Source organism: Neovison vison, chromosome 11, assembly GCF_020171115.1.
Source record: "Neovison vison isolate M4711 chromosome 11, ASM_NN_V1, whole genome shotgun sequence".
In the NCBI taxonomy this organism is placed as follows: Eukaryota; Metazoa; Chordata; class Mammalia; order Carnivora; family Mustelidae; genus Neogale; species Neogale vison.
In genome coordinates, this window is record NC_058101.1 from 143,569,453 (window position 1) to 143,587,148 (window position 17,696).

Consider the following 17,696-nt stretch of genomic DNA (forward strand, 5'->3'; position numbering starts at 1 on the left):
ATGTTAACTAAATCCATTCTTTGAGAAGGTGGTGAGGTGATGTTCCTTCTGTCTATTACTCTTTGGAATGTAAATAAATGGCTCCAGGGGAGGTGCCTCTTAATCTCTCCTGAGCCTCTGTCTTTAACTTCCACAGCTTGTTTGCCATTCAAATATCCTTTAACCCAGGTGCCAGAATCTGTTGCTCAGAAAGCCCTGACAAGTGCACAAACAGAAAAATATTCATGGAGAATTATCTCCTGACACCTGTTTTAATTCTGTTTAAGGGAAAGATCAAGATGGGCTGATGAGAAATATACACCAGTCTTTGTCAAAACATCAGGTGGACCAGAGCCCAGTAAGCCCAAGCAAAGGCTCCGATTTGCAAGTCTTTTCAGTGGAGCCACCTCTTTGGTTTTTGTTGCTGTTTGGTTTTTTTTTAGCCATTTGTTTTATTTTTTTGTAGGAGAGGGTGACCCAAAAAGATCGATAGAAACACATTTCTTTTGGGCGATTTTGTTAAGCCTTTGGCTATGATGTTTACTTGGTAGAGATTCAGCTATTTCACTGGGGGATATCTGGAATTATTTTGCTTTTGGGGGAAGAGTGTATGCTACCTAATTTGCCAAAGGCTTAATGAGTACTATTGTATTTTATGACTGGGTAAGAGAGAAATGAATGCTTGATAGGAAAGTTTTAGGCATAAGAATGTTTCTTTAGCATAATATTACTTTGTGTTTTGTTTTCAATATTTGTGGTATTCCTAAAAGTTTACATACTTGGTATGTAGTATTTTGGTAGCACTTTATGGCACAGGTAGCCTCTACTTTATAACATGTTATATGTCTATGTGTGCCTCATCTCCTGTATGGATTATAATCAACGTCATGTTATTGTAACATTACAACCACTAATTTTATTGAACATTTACTATATACCAGGCATCGTGCTGAAGTACTTTGTATGTATTATTCACCGAATCCTCATGGTAACCTATTGTCATCATATACATTTTTATAAATTGAGGAAGGTGAATTCAGAGACATGATATAACTTCCTGAGGGTCATACTGATGATAAAGTTCAAATTTGTTTCCCCTCAGGTCTCTCTGTCCTCTTAACTACTTCTCTCTGTGATCCCTTAAAAATAACGCAGTATACCCACCTAAAGGATAAGATTCAAATTCCTGAAACATCATATCAGTTAACATAATAATTTGTACCTGGTAGATATTGAATTGATTATACTTCAGTAAATTGTCCTAAACTTTATTGGAGTTGTGTAATCTTTGTCTCCTTGTTCATTATTATTATTACATTATATTTTTAGATTTCTGTAAATAGTTATCTATTGTTTTAGTACATTTTGTACTACTGTTTTACACATTGAGGTCTCAATGTGGAGTTACATTTTACTGAGAAAACATGTACTAATTTCCAGTATTCTTCTGACATCATAGAGAATTTTATATTCTTTTGCATTTAATTCAATATGCTCTTGGTTCCTGGCTTAGTTTTATTTGTTCATTCAGCATTTATTGAGTACCTAATACATGTTAGGCTAGGCACTTGAGGTATTTGTTCAATTAATGAATGGATATCTTTACTGTGGGATTAATAAAATATACACTTTTAGAAAGTGGTGATGACATTTTCTCACCATCATGGTCTCAGGCACATGGCTGAAGGAGATGGTCAATTACCATTTGTTGGTTGAATGGTATTATGTTGAGAATAGTAATACCTACAGGAGGGTGGAGTACAAAAATATATAGTGAAATCTGAAGTATTCAGATAACTCATCTAGCATATTTCCCTTTCTGACTAAAAATTCTTTGTATCTGTACCTAGTAAATGCATTGATAAATTAGTTCATCTATTCAGTTAATATTTTTAAAAGATTTTATTTATTTATTTGAGAGAGAGAGACAGTGGTTGAGAGAGCATGAATGGCATAGGTCAGAAAGAGAGGGACAAGTAGACTCCCTGCTGAGCAGGAGTCCCAACACGGGAGCTTGATCCCAGAACCCAAAATCATGATCTGAGCTGAAGGCAGACACTTAACTGACGAAGCCACCCAATAATTAATATTATTGAGGTTCTTATAATGCTATGTGTGAGTTAGAAAGGGAATAAAAATGTCTCCAATCATAAATAGCTCATAACGTAGAGGAAAAAAGTTTGTTTATTCATTCAGTCATTCATTCAGTATTTATTAAGCATCTATTATATGCCAGCCCCTCTTCTTAACACTGATGGTGTAGTTGTGAAAATGGAGCTTACGTTCAGCTGGGGGAGGATTGGCCAAAAGCATAAAAACAGATAAGATAATCACAAAACACAAAGATCACACTGAAGGAAAGAGAGTGATATAATAGACTGTGGGGACACATTTAGATGCAAATGTCATGAAGGTGTTTCTGAGAAACTCCTATTTGATCTCTGATCTCAAGGAGAAGACAAGTGGTGTGCTGGTAACTGGCACTCTGGGGAAAGAGGGCACGGATTTGCATGGAGCACTGGGTGTGGTGAAAAAATAATGACTACTGTTTTTCTGAAAATAAATAAATTGAAAAAATAAATAAATAAATAAATAAATAAATAAATAAAAACCCAGTATAACATGTCTGGTTTTTCATGGTTTAAATATGGTTTAAATATTAAACATGGTTTAAATATTGCTGCTGTAGCTAATTTCAGGCTACCAAGAGTTTAACATCTGGATTGCAAAAGTTTCTAAAAATTTAACAATTGACCACTGAAAGCTGGTAGAAGCCAGCTGCAGCTCATCACTGGTAGTAATATGAAGAGAAATCCAGGCAGTGTAAAAAGCCCTGAGAGGGGACAGGAATTGACCTATTGAAGGTCTTGAAGGGAAACCACTGTGGATGTAGAGTAATGGCAGAGAAAATAAGAATAGTGATGTGAAAGCATGTGAGAGAGATTATGAGGAATTGGATGATGTACAGTCCATAGGTCATGGCGAAGAACTGCTTTTTGGTTTAAGAGTGGTTGAAAGTGATTTTTGATTTTAAGGCAAGTGTTATGATCAGATTTACATTTTAACAAGATATGTTGACCTCTATGTGTAAAATGAAGTAATAAAGGCTAGAGGGAGATAGATTAACTACTATTTTTCAGTCCAGGCAAAAGATAATGTTGGCTTAGATAGGGTTATTATTTAACACATATGCATTCTCTTCCTCTTCCACCTTGGATTGGAGGCTGCTTCCCTGACCCACTGATTGTGAGACTGGCTCTCTGCTTGCTTTAGCCAACAGAAGGTAAGAAGTCATGATGCAAGCAATACCTTTAAATACATTAGTGGTTTAACTTGTCTCTTATACTCAGTCTGCATGAAAAGACTGTGCCCCAGGTAGATGCAGCCTCCAGCCTGGCCATTCTAAGCCAGCTGACTCAGAGCTGCTCTGGCCAAGTCGAGGTACTGTGAGCCAGAGAACTCTACACTTGTAGTCCACTGATTTTTGGTTTGGTTTTTAATGCAGCATTAAAGTGACAATTGTTGTGGTATTAATGGAATTGGAGAGAAATGGGCAAATTGAGGATACATCTTAGTGATATGTAATGAGTTTCTGATTTGAATGGGTTTCTGATTTGTAAGACAATATCATTTACAGACATGGGAAATAAAAGGAAGAACAGTTTGGGGGAGAAAATCAAAAGCTCTGTTAAAAATATTTGAGATACTTAATGCAGGTTTACATGTAAGATATCTACATGAGTGAAGTTTTGAGGAAGGGTGTGGTATAGATAATAATGTTTTGGTCATTGGTGTGTGGACGTAATTCGGCCAAGGAGCTGGATGAAGTCTCCTAAGGGACAAGTGATATTGACATAAAAGAGCTTATGATAGAGGCCCAAGGCACTCCATTCTCTAGAGGTTTGATAAAAGGGATGGAGTCAGCAAAGGAGATTGAACATGAGCAGCCTAGTTTCTGTAGGAGCAAAACCAGAAGAAAGCATCACGTAATCTTCATAGGAGAGTCACCACTGCCATTGTGTACTGCTGAAGGCCCAGTAAAAATCAGACAGATTTATCCAGTGGGCATGATAGCACAGAAGTCATTGTGTCCTTGATATGGTGGCCATACAAACCATATTGGGAATGGACCAGAGGGTAAGTGGAGTGAGGACGTGTAAACCGTATGTATAGATAGTCAGTTTTAACATTTTCCTATAAAACAAGGAGAAGGTTTTGTTTTGTTTTTAAGTGATAGCTGTGATGATGACTGCATGAGAAGTAATCAAAGTTAAAGCCTTTTATTTGACCTTGGTCAGTTTGTTTACCCATCCCACTTGCTGTTTATTTCAAATTGTTGCCATTCTCCTGAAGATTCCTTCTTTACTTTTATACTAAACTTCTATACCCCTCTCCCAGTAAATGACCTTGCCTTCTACTTCATGTAGAGAATAAATGTCTTTATGGTGAACCCTCTAAAAACTTATTCATAACAACCTAAAATCTTATCCACCTTCATTTAGAAGAAAATACCTATTTTCTCTAGATTATGGCTAAATTCTATCTCATCCCTTCCCTTCCTGCCAGGAACTTATCTCATCTCTTACATATTATTTCTTCATTTTATGTCTCTGCCTTGTCCTTTCCAATAATATATAAGCATCCTAGAATCTCTCCATCTTAAAAATATATTGACACCAAAACATTCTTTCTCAAACTTATGTCTCTGTGATGGTGGTCATTTCACCCCTCTCCTCCCTCTCAAACTGCATTTTTCAAAGGGAGAATCTACATTTATTATCTCTAATAACTTTATTTCAAATCAGTGAAATCTTGCTTCTACTTCCATCTTTCCTTTTAACTGTCCACCAATAGCCTCATAATTCCTTGTCTTAAATGTATGAGATAATGGAAATAAGTTTTTATAACACTGCATTTGGGATTACTCAATTATTTGTATAATTAATTACTCAGTTAATTGAATTCCCTAGGACATAGCCTTCATAATCCTCACATTATGTCTTGCATCCCTGGTGCCTAGCTGATTGCCTGTCATGTTAGAGGCATTTGGTAAATATTTGTTGAATTAATGATTGAATAAGTGGATGTTGTATAAAAACACAACCCCTGTCCTCAAGAGACCACGAAAGAGTTCACAATCTAGGGAGGAATTGGCATTCTATATAACACACATGTGCTAGAAATTCCAACAGTAGAAAATCATATGACATCCACCCAGCCCACACACTAGAATGTGAAATGTCAGTAAATTGCAATCTGTCATTCTTGACTAATGAATCTGTCTATAAATTTGCAACATTAAGTTTTAAGTTTTATTATAGTTCATATGAAATTGAATATAATTTAAATAGTGGATCTTAAAAAAGAGAAAGTTGAGAAAAATATTTTATAATTACTCAATTTACAAAATCCAAAATCTCATTTTTTGAATGAATAGGATCTGGAAATAACCCGTGTGAAGCACTTTCTTAGTGTTATTAAGTCTCTGTGTTGAAGATACCTTAAAATTCTTCTAGCCCAATTATTTTCATGATATAAAATTTCTTAAGGTTTTCTTGGAAGTTCCTGTCCAGTCTCTACCAGGAAACACCAGGGGAATACATTCCCTTGTACAGTATCCAGTTTCTGAATTATTAAAGTTCTAAATTCTAAAAACAAAACAAAACAAAACAAAAAAACCTAGCTCCTGGTAACTTCCATTGATCTATCTTATGTATTTAAGATTGGCTGCTTTTAGCCACCTGAATTAGAGCTTCTGGGCTTGCTTGTTCATTTTTGTGGAAGAGGGAGAAATAGGGATTCTTTATGAAATTTAGGGGAGAAATGAGGATCAGTTGAAGGAGAACGTACATAGTGTCTACCATATCTGAGAAAAAAATTGAAAGAAATTAATCCTTTATGTTGACAAACAGAAATTAGCAATATTAAATTTTATGTAATTGAATAAGATGTTCAATATTTTATTTATTGATTCATATAACAAATGTTTGATGAACATGTTCAATATTGAAATGAAGTGCCAAGGATTTAAGGGGATAAATTCAGTTCACATCATTAAGAAAGTTTACAGACTAATAATGAGAGGGTGGGCCAAGTAAACAATGAGTGTTGCAAATTGTTTCAATGTTAAGATAGACAGAGTAGCTGAGTCTTGAAATATGAATGGCTATCAAAATGGAGGAAAGTATATCAGGCATTCCTTCATTAGACACATTTTTAAAATCAAACACTTGAGAATCCAAAATGGGGAAAAAAAAAAAACACACACACACAGAACAAAAAATCTAAACTTAGGACAGAGTCCAGCTTCTGTTCCTGGTAGTTTCTGCATGTTTCTGGTGGCTCTTGGCTACCATTGGACCTTGCATGGGCAAGGAAGGCACACAGAAAATAACTATAGCACTTGCAAGATGGGAAGTCAGGTCAGAGACTTCCCCAAATCTGAGACTCCTCAAAAGGTGATGCTGTTAATGAAAGACTAAACCAGGAAAATAAAAAGCCTTGCTTTGTAAGAAGGAAATGACAGAGAAAGAGGACAATTTCAGCCTTGGCTCTGAGGGAGGGAAAAATCAAGAAATTTCCCCTTATGATTTGTAACCACAAATAAGCTCACCTGGGACTGAATCAAAATCCATATTACCAGTATTTCAGAAATCCCTAAGTGAGAGATTAGTTTAACATTATTATGAATTGAAGTTTCTCTCAGCAGCCTGGAGGAAAAACAAATCATTTCTTGAGGAATGGATCTTAATCCCCGGTTGCAAATAATTCCCATTCCTACAGAGTATGAGTTTACAATTCCAAAAAATTTTAAATGCTTGAAGAAATAGTCACTCTGAGTGATAAACTTAGCCCTCCAGTTCTCTCAAAATGCAGGTGGATTTAAAAAGACCATAGATAATAAAATTGTCTGATAGAATAGAATAAAAAATAAGTAGGCTTAATATGTTTATAAAGTATAAAAATATGAATGAACTAGAGACAATAAAAATGTTCAAGAAGATTTGATAAAGCAGTTAACTTCTAGAAATAAATATATACTAACTTAAATAAGTTTAGTATGTTTTTAAATATAGATTTAATAGAGCTAAAGATAGAATTAGTAAACTAGAAAGGGTACCCTAAGAAAGAAATTTACAAAAGGAAGAACAAAGAGATGGACACTATGAAAGATTAAGAGCTAGAGTATATATTGAGACCTTAATACAAATCTAATCAGCATTTTTTTTTTTTAAGATATTATTTATTTTTTTGACAGAGAGAGATCACAAGTAGGCAGAGAGGAAGCCAGAGAGAGAGAGAGAGAGGGGGAAGCAGGCTCCCTGCTGAGCAGAGAGCCCGATGCGGGACTCAATCCCAGGACCCTGAGATCATGACCTGAGCTGAAGGCAGCGGCTTAACCCACTGAGCCACCCACGTGCCCTAATTAGAGTTTTCTAATAAAGAAACACTAGAGAGGGGGGAGAATAGAAATTATCGAAGAGATCATGACCACTGTTCCTTGGAGGCATGATTCCAGGTCCGGGAAAGGGGAAGGACAAAGTGAGCCTAGAACTCTTACTGTGGCAGAAAGGAAGGAATGTTCAAAGGCTAATGGGGATATGTCAAATTGTACAGGAACTGACTAGCTGATTTTGACATTATGAGCATCAAAAAGAATGATGATGGGAGTAGGTTATAACACACTGAATAAAAATAGAATTAATGTGTCCCAAAAAGAAAGAGAAAGACAAAGAAGAAAATCTCTCCTTTACAGATTAATGCTAGTTTATAAATAGAGAAGAAAACACAGAATTATTAAAAAAAGCACACATTATTTTGCAATTACCACTGTAATAACTGACTTAGGCAAGAGTTATTAATGGGTGCTGAAACATATTTTTATGAAAGATGGTTGGGGAATAGCCAAAGTATCAGCCAGAAATTATTTAGTGATTACAAAGAGGAAGATGTGCATTTATAATGGAAATATTTGACAGTGGCCACCTTAATCAAATGATTAAATTTAGTAACACCTTTAAAAAATTTTAAAGACTTTTTATTTATTCATTTGAGAGAGAGAGGGAGAGAGCACAGTAGCAGGAGTGGCAGAGGGAGAGGGAGATGCAGACTCCCCACTGAGCTGGGAGCGGCATGTGGAGCTCAGTCCCAGGACCTGAAGATTGTCCTGAGCCAAGGGCAGATGCTAAACCATCTGAGCCACCCAGGTGCCCCTAGTAACACCTTTTGATGTGATGTAGTAGGACCACTTCTGTACTATTCCTGTCAAAAATATTTAATTTTAATTCAGTCATAAATAATGGGAAGAATTCAGATTGCCTTCAAGAATGTCAAAAAAGGGGGCACTTGGGTGGCTCAGTGGGTTAAAGCCTCTGCTTTCGGCTCAGGTCATGGTCCCAGGGTTCTGGGATCGAGCTCCGCATCGGGTTCTCTGCTCAGCAGGGAGCCTGCTTCCCTTCCTCTCTCTGCCTGCCTCTCTGCCTACTTGTGATCTATCTGTCAAATAAATAAATAAAATCTTAAAAAAAAAAAAAAAAAGAATGTCAAAAAAGATGAAAAAGGGTAGGAGGAATGTTCTAGTCAGTGCTGTCCTGTTGAAAGACAATGCAAACCATAGGTGTAATTTAAAGTTTTCTGGTGGCCACATTAAAAAAGAAGAGAAACAGATGAGATTAATTTCAATACTATATTTTATTTAATTCAATATATGAAAATGTTATTTGAACATTTAATTAATGTAGCATTTTAATTAGATATATTACATTTTGTAGTAATTTTAGAAATTCAGAGTGTATTTATACATACAGTATAGAGAATGTATAGGAGATATATTTGTTCTTGGGAGCTATGTGATGAAATATTTAAACGTGAAAAATCATACTGTTTGTAGCTTACTTTCTAATGGTAAAGCAAAAAAAATAAATTACATATATACATATATACATGTACAGACATATATGTGTGTGCATATACATATTAGTAAGTTTATAAAATTTTATGTAAACAACTACATTAAGAAGTGTAATTTATTAAATCAATATAGAACAACAATGAGAGAATATACATTTTCAGACAGATATGGAGCATAATGAAAATTGGCTACACACTATCAGTAAACTTCAAAGAATTTGAAATTTATACATCATATTCTCTGATTGCAGTGAAATTAAATTTAAAAAATGACAATGATAATTTAAAGTCCCATAATTTGAAAATCAAAAATTACTTATGGAAAGTAAGGAGGACGGATTGGAGGGTATCATGTATGGAGGCAAGAATTCAAGGGAAGAGGCTATTAGTGTTCAGAGGACAGATGATAAAGGTCTCTTTGAGGCAGTGTGTGGGAAGAGAAGGAAGGGATTTAATGACTGATTGTATGAAGGTTGAGGGGGGAATGAGTTTAAGTAACTTCCAGGTAGATGGATGGACGGTAGTGTCATTAATTGTGAGAGAGAAATGTTAATTGGGATGTCTTTGGGACATGTGTATAAAGATTATTTGTTATTCAAATTTGGCATTTGAGAGTGGTCTGGGCAAGATACATAGATATTTGAGGCATCTACATTTAGATGATAAATTTAACCATGGGCATGGACCAGATCATTCAAGTAAATGGTCAGAAGACAGCCAAGGGAAGAGCCATGGTGCATACACAGTAGCTGGAGGTAGTCAAAACAAAATGAGTCCACAAAGGAGACAGGTCAAAGAGTCAGAAGTGAAGGGAGTTGAATGATTGATTCCAGTTGAAGGAATGGTCAATTCCAGCTGAAAGCTGAGTGAACGAACTGTGGTAAATAGTGTAAAGGACCAGAATCCTTTGGTTGACAGTTAATAATGCCTTATGCTCTGTATGTTGGATTTCATTACAAAAGCCCCATATTGATTTTGCTTAATTTTGCTAAGCTTGTCCAGGGAGGACAATGTAGTGAAGGAGTTAATTGTGTGGACTCTGAGGACAGATTACCTGGTTACAAAACTCTGTCGCTTACCAACCAGGTAAGCTTAGATGAATTACTTGACCTATCTGTACCTCGGATTCCTCTTTAAAATGAAAATAATGGTAGTGCCTACCTTATGGTTTTATTGAGAAGATTAAATAAATTAATGTATGTAAAGTGTATAAAACAAACAAACCCACATTTATTATTTTATCTGCATTTTCTTTTCCCAGTCTCCTGTTTGTCTCTTATTTACCCATTATTCTAATTAGAGGTGATTTATAATTTAGATTCCAGAACTGATTTCTAGAGTTTGGTGTAATTGGTTTAGAGACTAGATTTTATGTAAAGGGAATAGTTACGAACTCTGAGATGATATAATTTGCCCAAAGTCACACAATAGTCTGGTTCCCCATCCAAAGGTTTAGTAAACTAATTAGAAGTAGTGTTGAATTCTTTATATGCTTTAAGTGCCTTTCTAGAAATCTCCCTTTTCTTTAAGGGATACAACTATCCTTTTTTTTTTTTTTTTAACTTTGGATGCAGTCCTAACATGATTTAGTTAAATGTTACCATAGGAGGCTTTTAGTTTAACATTTAAATGGATTATGGCTAGAGTTTTTAACAGATTTTTTTCAAAATAGGCATATAGGGATACATATGTGGCTGGGTTGGTAGAGCATACAACACTTGATCAGGGTTGTGAGTTCAAGTCCCATATTGTGTGTAGAGATTACTAAAAACAATAATAATAATCTTTAAAAAACAACAAAAATGCCATATCTTTTGCTTTATTAATTATTATAGTAACAAAAACATTCTTTAGCATCACTGTAAAATTCACTCCTCAGATCTCCGGATCACACATCTCATGACCTTTCCTTCTTAACCCTTTTTCTCCTTTGCTTTTCTGCAGTGATTTTTGCTGTTAGTCATCCTGTCCATTGAGAATGGTAGTCAATTCTTATTAATTGGTATATCCTACATCTCCCCTCTCTAGGAGTTAGCACAGTTTTCACTAAGTAGATATTCCTGAATTAAATAAAATAAAATGCATATTGAGTATCACGGTGATTAACAATGCAGCTCCAAATACTGCCCGCCTGGGTTTGCATATTGATTCTACCTCTTGCTAGCTATGTAACCTTGGGGAAGTTAATCTCTGCTTCTCTGCTTCAGTCTTCTCATCTGTAAAATGGGGAGAATAACAGAACCTAATTTATGGTGTACTTGCAAGAATAAAATCTGGTAACCCAGGTATAGCAATTAGCACTCAGTATATGACAAATATTTTCAAGATTCAAACTTATAAATTCCTTCTCTACTTCTTCATCTTAGTATGTTTCTCAGTCTGCCACATGTTTTTATATAAAGTGTGTCTTTTGAGAGTTCCCTAGTCATCCTCCAAAGTAATAAGCAAGTCAAAAATGACCCTCTTTCTGTGATTAGGCACCTGAGCCTCCTAAGCTGTTGGGCAATAGTGATGGAGGAACTTTTCACTCCTAGGGATACAGGTTGGAGCTCTGGCTCAGCACCTTTTAACTTACCAGAGTTTGGGTAGGCTACTTTCCTCCCGTGTAAAAAAGTAATCACTATGCTTCACCGAAAACAAACAAACGCAAATGGCAAAACTAGTTGTGAGGCTGTAGTGTGAGATGATTTGCAGGGAATGCTAAACAACCCTCCTGGTATATTATAAATAGTCCATACATTTTAACATTCTGTTTTCCTTTTCTCCAAAATTTTTATATTCTGTGTTATATATTTTAAATCTAAATTGACATAATGTGGTCAACTGTGCTCTTCTGTTTGTTAGCATTAACACACCAAGCAGTTTGCAAATATTTCCAAAGCAGAGGGTTTCATTTCATAAGTTCCCTGTGTCATGGATATATCTTTAACATACCTGAGTTGGTAGCGAGAAAGTGCTTCATAGATATCAACTTAATATTTTGTTCTGATGTTTTAAACTCTGTTAGTCCTATTATCTGTGCAAAATAGAAGGTAATAGGTACTTAAATATATTTATGTAAATTTCTCTTTAGACTCTAAGAACTACTTTTTTTTTTTTTTTTAAGCAGAAGTTTGCCTTTTCTGGACTTCAGTCTTCCTCAACAGGTTGATGAGTGTTCCTATTTGCATTAACTAATGATTGCTAAATTATTTTAAAATAGCAGACTCTCCTATAAAAGCTAAGCCTTATGATGATAATAATGCTGATGTATATAAATGAGACTGTTGGTATTCATCGGTATGTGCTATGCTATTGCAGACATTTCTTAGAGAGCTATCTCCTTTCTGATATATGCAGTTCATTTACTCTATACCTTCAGTGCTAAATTTTAGTAATTGCAAAACATCTGAGGAGCATGGGGTGAGAAAACACACTCAGATGTGTTTTTAGAGTATCTTTGTGTTAGTAATTTGTTTGAAAAATGTTGTTTCTCTTGTTATTAAAAAATCTGTGATTTGCAATTTAATTCAAAAAATGCACTTAGAACTTGAAAACAAATGGTATACAATTAAAACTTTTTTTTTTTTAAATTCCAGAACAAGTTAAACTGGGTAAAATAGTGACAAATATTGAATCAGTGGGTAAAAAAATGGAGAAAGAAAAGCATCAGCACCATGGGAAGTCCAGGTAATGTGTAATTGGCTATATCCTATAGAAAATGTATAGTTTTATTCTTCTGTGCCAATGTTTCCTGACCAATTGTCATGGTTTCTCAAGTCTGTTAACACTCCATGCATGAGGCTAATTTATCCTTCTGCTTGAGTCCCTCAAAGCATATCAATTATCAAAATTTTAGTTTTCAGTTCAATTAACTTTTGAACTGGGGGAATGTCTGAGTAGTTAAGCAGACCATCTGGGTTTTACAGTGCATAAGCTCAAATCCAATTTGTGGCTTTCTTGAGAAAAATGCCATATTTTATGATAATAGTACATAAGTTTAGAATTTTAATAACTCATCTGCAGCAACTATGGAGTAGATTTAAGTTATAATTTTTCTTTTGTAATTTAATAATTTAAAGTTAGTCTTTTTCCAACAGAAGGTGAGGCTGATCCTATAGAGCAGAGTTTCAGGACAGGCATTTTGAGCATTGCTTCTGCTTTCCAAAGGTGTGTGGAGATGGGGCAGTTACTTTTCTGAATTATTCCACTAAATGACATCATCTTCAAGATAACTTTATAGTTGTGTACATAACTGTTAACCCTAGAGCTACAGAACCTTTAAAGGCCCTTGAACACATTTTGTAGGAACACTATACATGTAGAAAGTAAATACTGCTTTGTTAAAATGTATTTTTCAGTGGGTTGTTTTACATTACTTCACAAGGTAACCTTGTCAGAAATTTGGGGTAATTGGCGCAGTTGTAAATAATAAAAAATTGAGAAATTATTGCCTTGGCTCTTAAGAGTAACATGGACTTTCCAACATTTATCTGGCAAACTGTGCTTAACAGTAAATGATTCATGCTCACAAGTAACCACTTCCGTGGCTTAAATATAATATGATATTCAAATTTGGGAGAATGGAATATATGTACAGTTCTAAGACTGAGGGTTTGGTAGGGGAAGATATTAATTGCATAGAAAAGAAATGCTTGTATTGGGAATTTACTCATTTTTAAAAATTTACTTTTAGCCTTTACTTAAGCCAAGACTCAGGTTTGTCTAGCAGAGTGGTTAACTGCTAAAAGAACAGTTAACAGACCAATTTAACCAAGTAGTTTAGAATTTCAAGTAAGCCATTAGTAGCTGGAAACGTTAACTGAACTAATCTGAAAACCTACCGTTTTCAGTGTATTGAGATGGGGCCAAAAATTCAAGAAAGAATAATAATGACTTAAGGACATGTGGCGCACTCCTCAATAATAAATCCGATCAGGTAGAATATCTTTCCGTATGTCTTTCTCAGGAGAGTTGAGTATTTCTCGAAGAATGGTTTCTTCTGCAACTGGTGGAAGATAAAGGTCGCTTGACACCCTAACATCCCATTTTTAATGAAAACATGTCCTCCTTAATGAGGAAGAGCAACACCCTTCGAAATTAAGAGCAAGTACATGTACTTCCAGTGACAGCCTGGGGCACATAAAGCCTGAACTTCAATCCACCAGGGTTGCTTTGTCTTTATTTATAGCTAGCTTATGGCAGTAACTTGTTTCCTACCTTAGCGATTAGCTTCATTTCATTAGTGTTGGAAGTGGGGTGGGAATACAGAAGGGAAGACAAATCAGTGTTCTGGGACGGGGCGACTCAGGGTGTTAGAAAACCTTTGGTTAGCTAGGCCAATAAGATGTCATTAGAGTGAAATTTTTATTGCAGTCTAGTTCACCACATACTAATGATAAAGGAAACTTAGCAATGAGGATATAAGCAACAGAAAGGAAAGCAGAATCAGTCAGAAATCCGGTAGGGGATTGTTGACAACGCAGAGACAGTCCTTAGCACTAATTAGCATGAATTGCTCAACTCTTTGTGAGACTTTTGCAAGATTTCTGTTCAATGCAAATAGACCCCTGTAAGGGAAGCTGTGTATAAACTACTCACAATTCTCCTGAAGATGCTTGGGAAAATTCTAATATCTAAGGTGACATATAATATTTTTAGGTAGACCATAAAAAATATTAGCTCAACGGAAGAAATTTCTTCAGATAATACATGAAGAAATATAATCTTAATAACTGTTTGATTTCCTTTCCGCAGGATTCTCTATGTTTGATTTGTGGAGGGAAAACAAAATCAACTAGTTTTATATTTCCAGATTTAAGTTTAAAGACGTGAAGTTCTTCAATGTACCTTTGAATTCTAACTTCAAAGATTCCCATACATTAACATACTTTTTTATGACAATAATGATAAATGTGAGCACATTCTGAATGTTAATTTTCCATCAAGGAAGTTAATTTACTATGCACCTATTTATTGGAGCTATTTATTTTAGTATGTAATATTTGGTGCATTTGAAGCCATGACAAGTGCAGTTCTGTAAATGCGTTCTGTAATCCAAGCAAATGAGCCTGGACTTCTTCCCCTAGTTTTGTGATCATTGGGAGTTTCTTATGTGTTACATGACTATTTATATTTAGGCTATTCTGATCAATTTAATAATAAAATGAGGAGATTATAAAATACTGATAGAATCTCTCATTGCATTTCACATTTATGTTAAAATGACCCTGCCATTCTACCTGAATGCCTGAATGTTTGTAAAATATTTTGCTTAAGTGGATGAACTGTGGTCTAGTTCTGTTAAAATCTTTAATTAATAGGAATCATTGAACAATGCAATTAATAGTCCTAATTTGGGGACTTAAATATTTAACCATGGGCAAGATGGAAGAGAGCAAAGAAAACTGTGATTGATCAGTGTATCATGGCCCCATTCTTGGTGACATACAAATAAATTCTAGAATTTGAAATGGAGTTTTGCAAAGCTGACTGGATACTCAAGCCTTTCATATTTTCCCTTGACAATATGATTTTGTCATACTAGCCATATCTCAGTTCTTCAGCCAACTGCATGGGTGTGACAACATGAGTAACAGCTAGCCTAATGGATCCTATAAATCAGTCATTATTTACTATTTATAGAGTGTCTACTCTATGCCAGTGTAAAACTCCAAACAGAACAACCACAGACTTTTCCCTCATAGACTCTAGTTTTTTGATGGGCAAAATGTCTTAAAATCCTAAATATTTCTATAACATTTATATAACATTTGAATTAGCAATTCCATTTTAGGCATTTATAATAAGAAAGAATTGGACAGGTTCACAGACATGAATATTCATAGATTTTCATCCTTGTTTATAAATACCAAAAAAGTGAAGTAACCCAGACATCCAGCAAAAGAAGACTGGTAAATAAACCGTCAGTATGTTAAATCTATACAGTGGAATGCTTTGTTATGGGTCAAAATGACAATGTACTTCTTTGTACATTTACAAATAAAGATATTTATGATATTAACTGCAAAAAATAAGCTAAAAAATTCATGTACATTTATGTGCACATAAATATAGAGAAGGTATGAAATATATTACACATGTTAATTATGACAAATGGAGTTAGTATAAAATAGTAATAAGTTTAGTTCAGTTCTTGAGGGCCTACTGCCTATATTCAAATCCTGCCTCCACCCCTTTCTCGCTGGTATAATTTGAACTATATACTACATAACCTTTGCTTAGTGTCTTCATTTATAAAATGAGTGTAATCATAGTAAAATCCAGAGTCTTGTTGTGAGAATTAAAGGTAATAAGACATAGACAGGGCTTAGAATAGTACCTAGCTCCTAGGAAGCATTTAAGGGTTTACAGTTATGACCAAAATATTAAGGTGGTGAATTAGGGATAATTCTTATTTTCTTCCTTTTTCTTATGTACATTTTCTAAAATTTCTATGTGGTGCATAGTTTTTGATTCAGCTGATTTGGCTGAAGCTCGCCAAGTCATGATAGGAAAACATGTTACTTAAAATCTTGTAAAACAAAGAAGAAGTAGATATGATGCTTGTTCATTTTTCTGATTTTGTTTTCATTTAGAAAGCAAATGTTTCTATTTGTTATCCATGCTCAGAGCCAGTAAAACTTGGTATTATTTTGTCTTCATTTAATAAATATTATGTATTTATCATGTATTATAATGATATATAAATGTATATTTTCAATAATGTTTGTAGAGGGCTTACTGCTCTTTTAGGGACTATAAATCACTCAAAGCTCTAACTTTATATTTTGGAAACAGATTGTTGGTCTCACCATTTGCCACCCACATCATCAACATTGGCTTGCCCTTACAATTCATGACCTCCTCTTCCATGGGGCTTCTGAAAGAATATGGTGAGTCTCATTGCATAAGTGTTAATAGCAACACGGTGATTTTCATTATTTTTGCATTCATTTAAAATGCAGTGTCAAACAGCTAGTATTTCCTTTCAGTATTGTGTCAAAAGATAAAGAGATTTCAGAAACAACTACTAATAACTAATTTTCAGCTCTTTTATTTGAACTTGAGAGGTTGGATTTTTTAATGTGTGTGACTATTAAAGGTTTTAGGAAATTATAAGGATAAAATCTTATAATTTTAAAAGTCTTTCTATATTTGATTTATTGTTGTTTAAAACATTCATAATTCTTCAAAAGAAAATATAGATAATTCTTTAAAGTCCCTTAAGTGTGATTGAGAAACTCTTTGGAATTTGGTGAGTTACTCGTAGGCCTAGGGGCTATTGATTCAAAGAAACTGTTTTGTAGTTTTCCTCTTTTTAACTTGTTTCTCATGTTCTTGAGCTTCAGGCTGTCATTAAGAGAAAACTCTTCTTGTAGAGTGGGACTTTGATTTGAAAAAAAAAAATTTGAAAATTTGCAGAATAAACTCCTCAAGTTCTTAAGGCACTCGCATAAAATTCCCTTTATCCAACTACAATTTTACCAGTGTTTCTCTGGGCTATTATAAAAGGAATTCAAGCATCAGATGGAGGCTCAAATAACACATTTTCATTAATCCAAGCAATATTCACCAAAACTTTTAATATTGTGAATATAATGTCAGAATCTTGAACACACGAAAATGTTTAAAATTTTTGAATATTGAATTGATTCATGGCTTACATTCTTTTAAGGCTTGATCAGATAGTTTGAGGCCCCAGGTAGTACAAACAATGGTGAGTCTCAATTGAGTCTAGAATCAAATATATATATGAAAAAGTAAATGCTCCCAAAAATTCTTCATAAAGCATAGGATACAATGGGTGAAATAGTTTTAATAGATAA

The 17,696-nt window shown here is 34.5% G+C and overlaps 1 protein-coding gene across 1 annotated transcript in view; it reads left to right on the plus strand.

Moving 5' to 3' along the window:
- Positions 1–17,696, plus strand: part of IQCM (IQ motif containing M) — a 412,672-nt gene that overhangs the window by 42,745 nt on the left and 352,231 nt on the right. Inside the window, 1 exon segment of the mRNA XM_044224898.1 lies at positions 12,468–12,558. Coding sequence (XP_044080833.1) covers positions 12,468–12,558 — 91 coding nt within the window.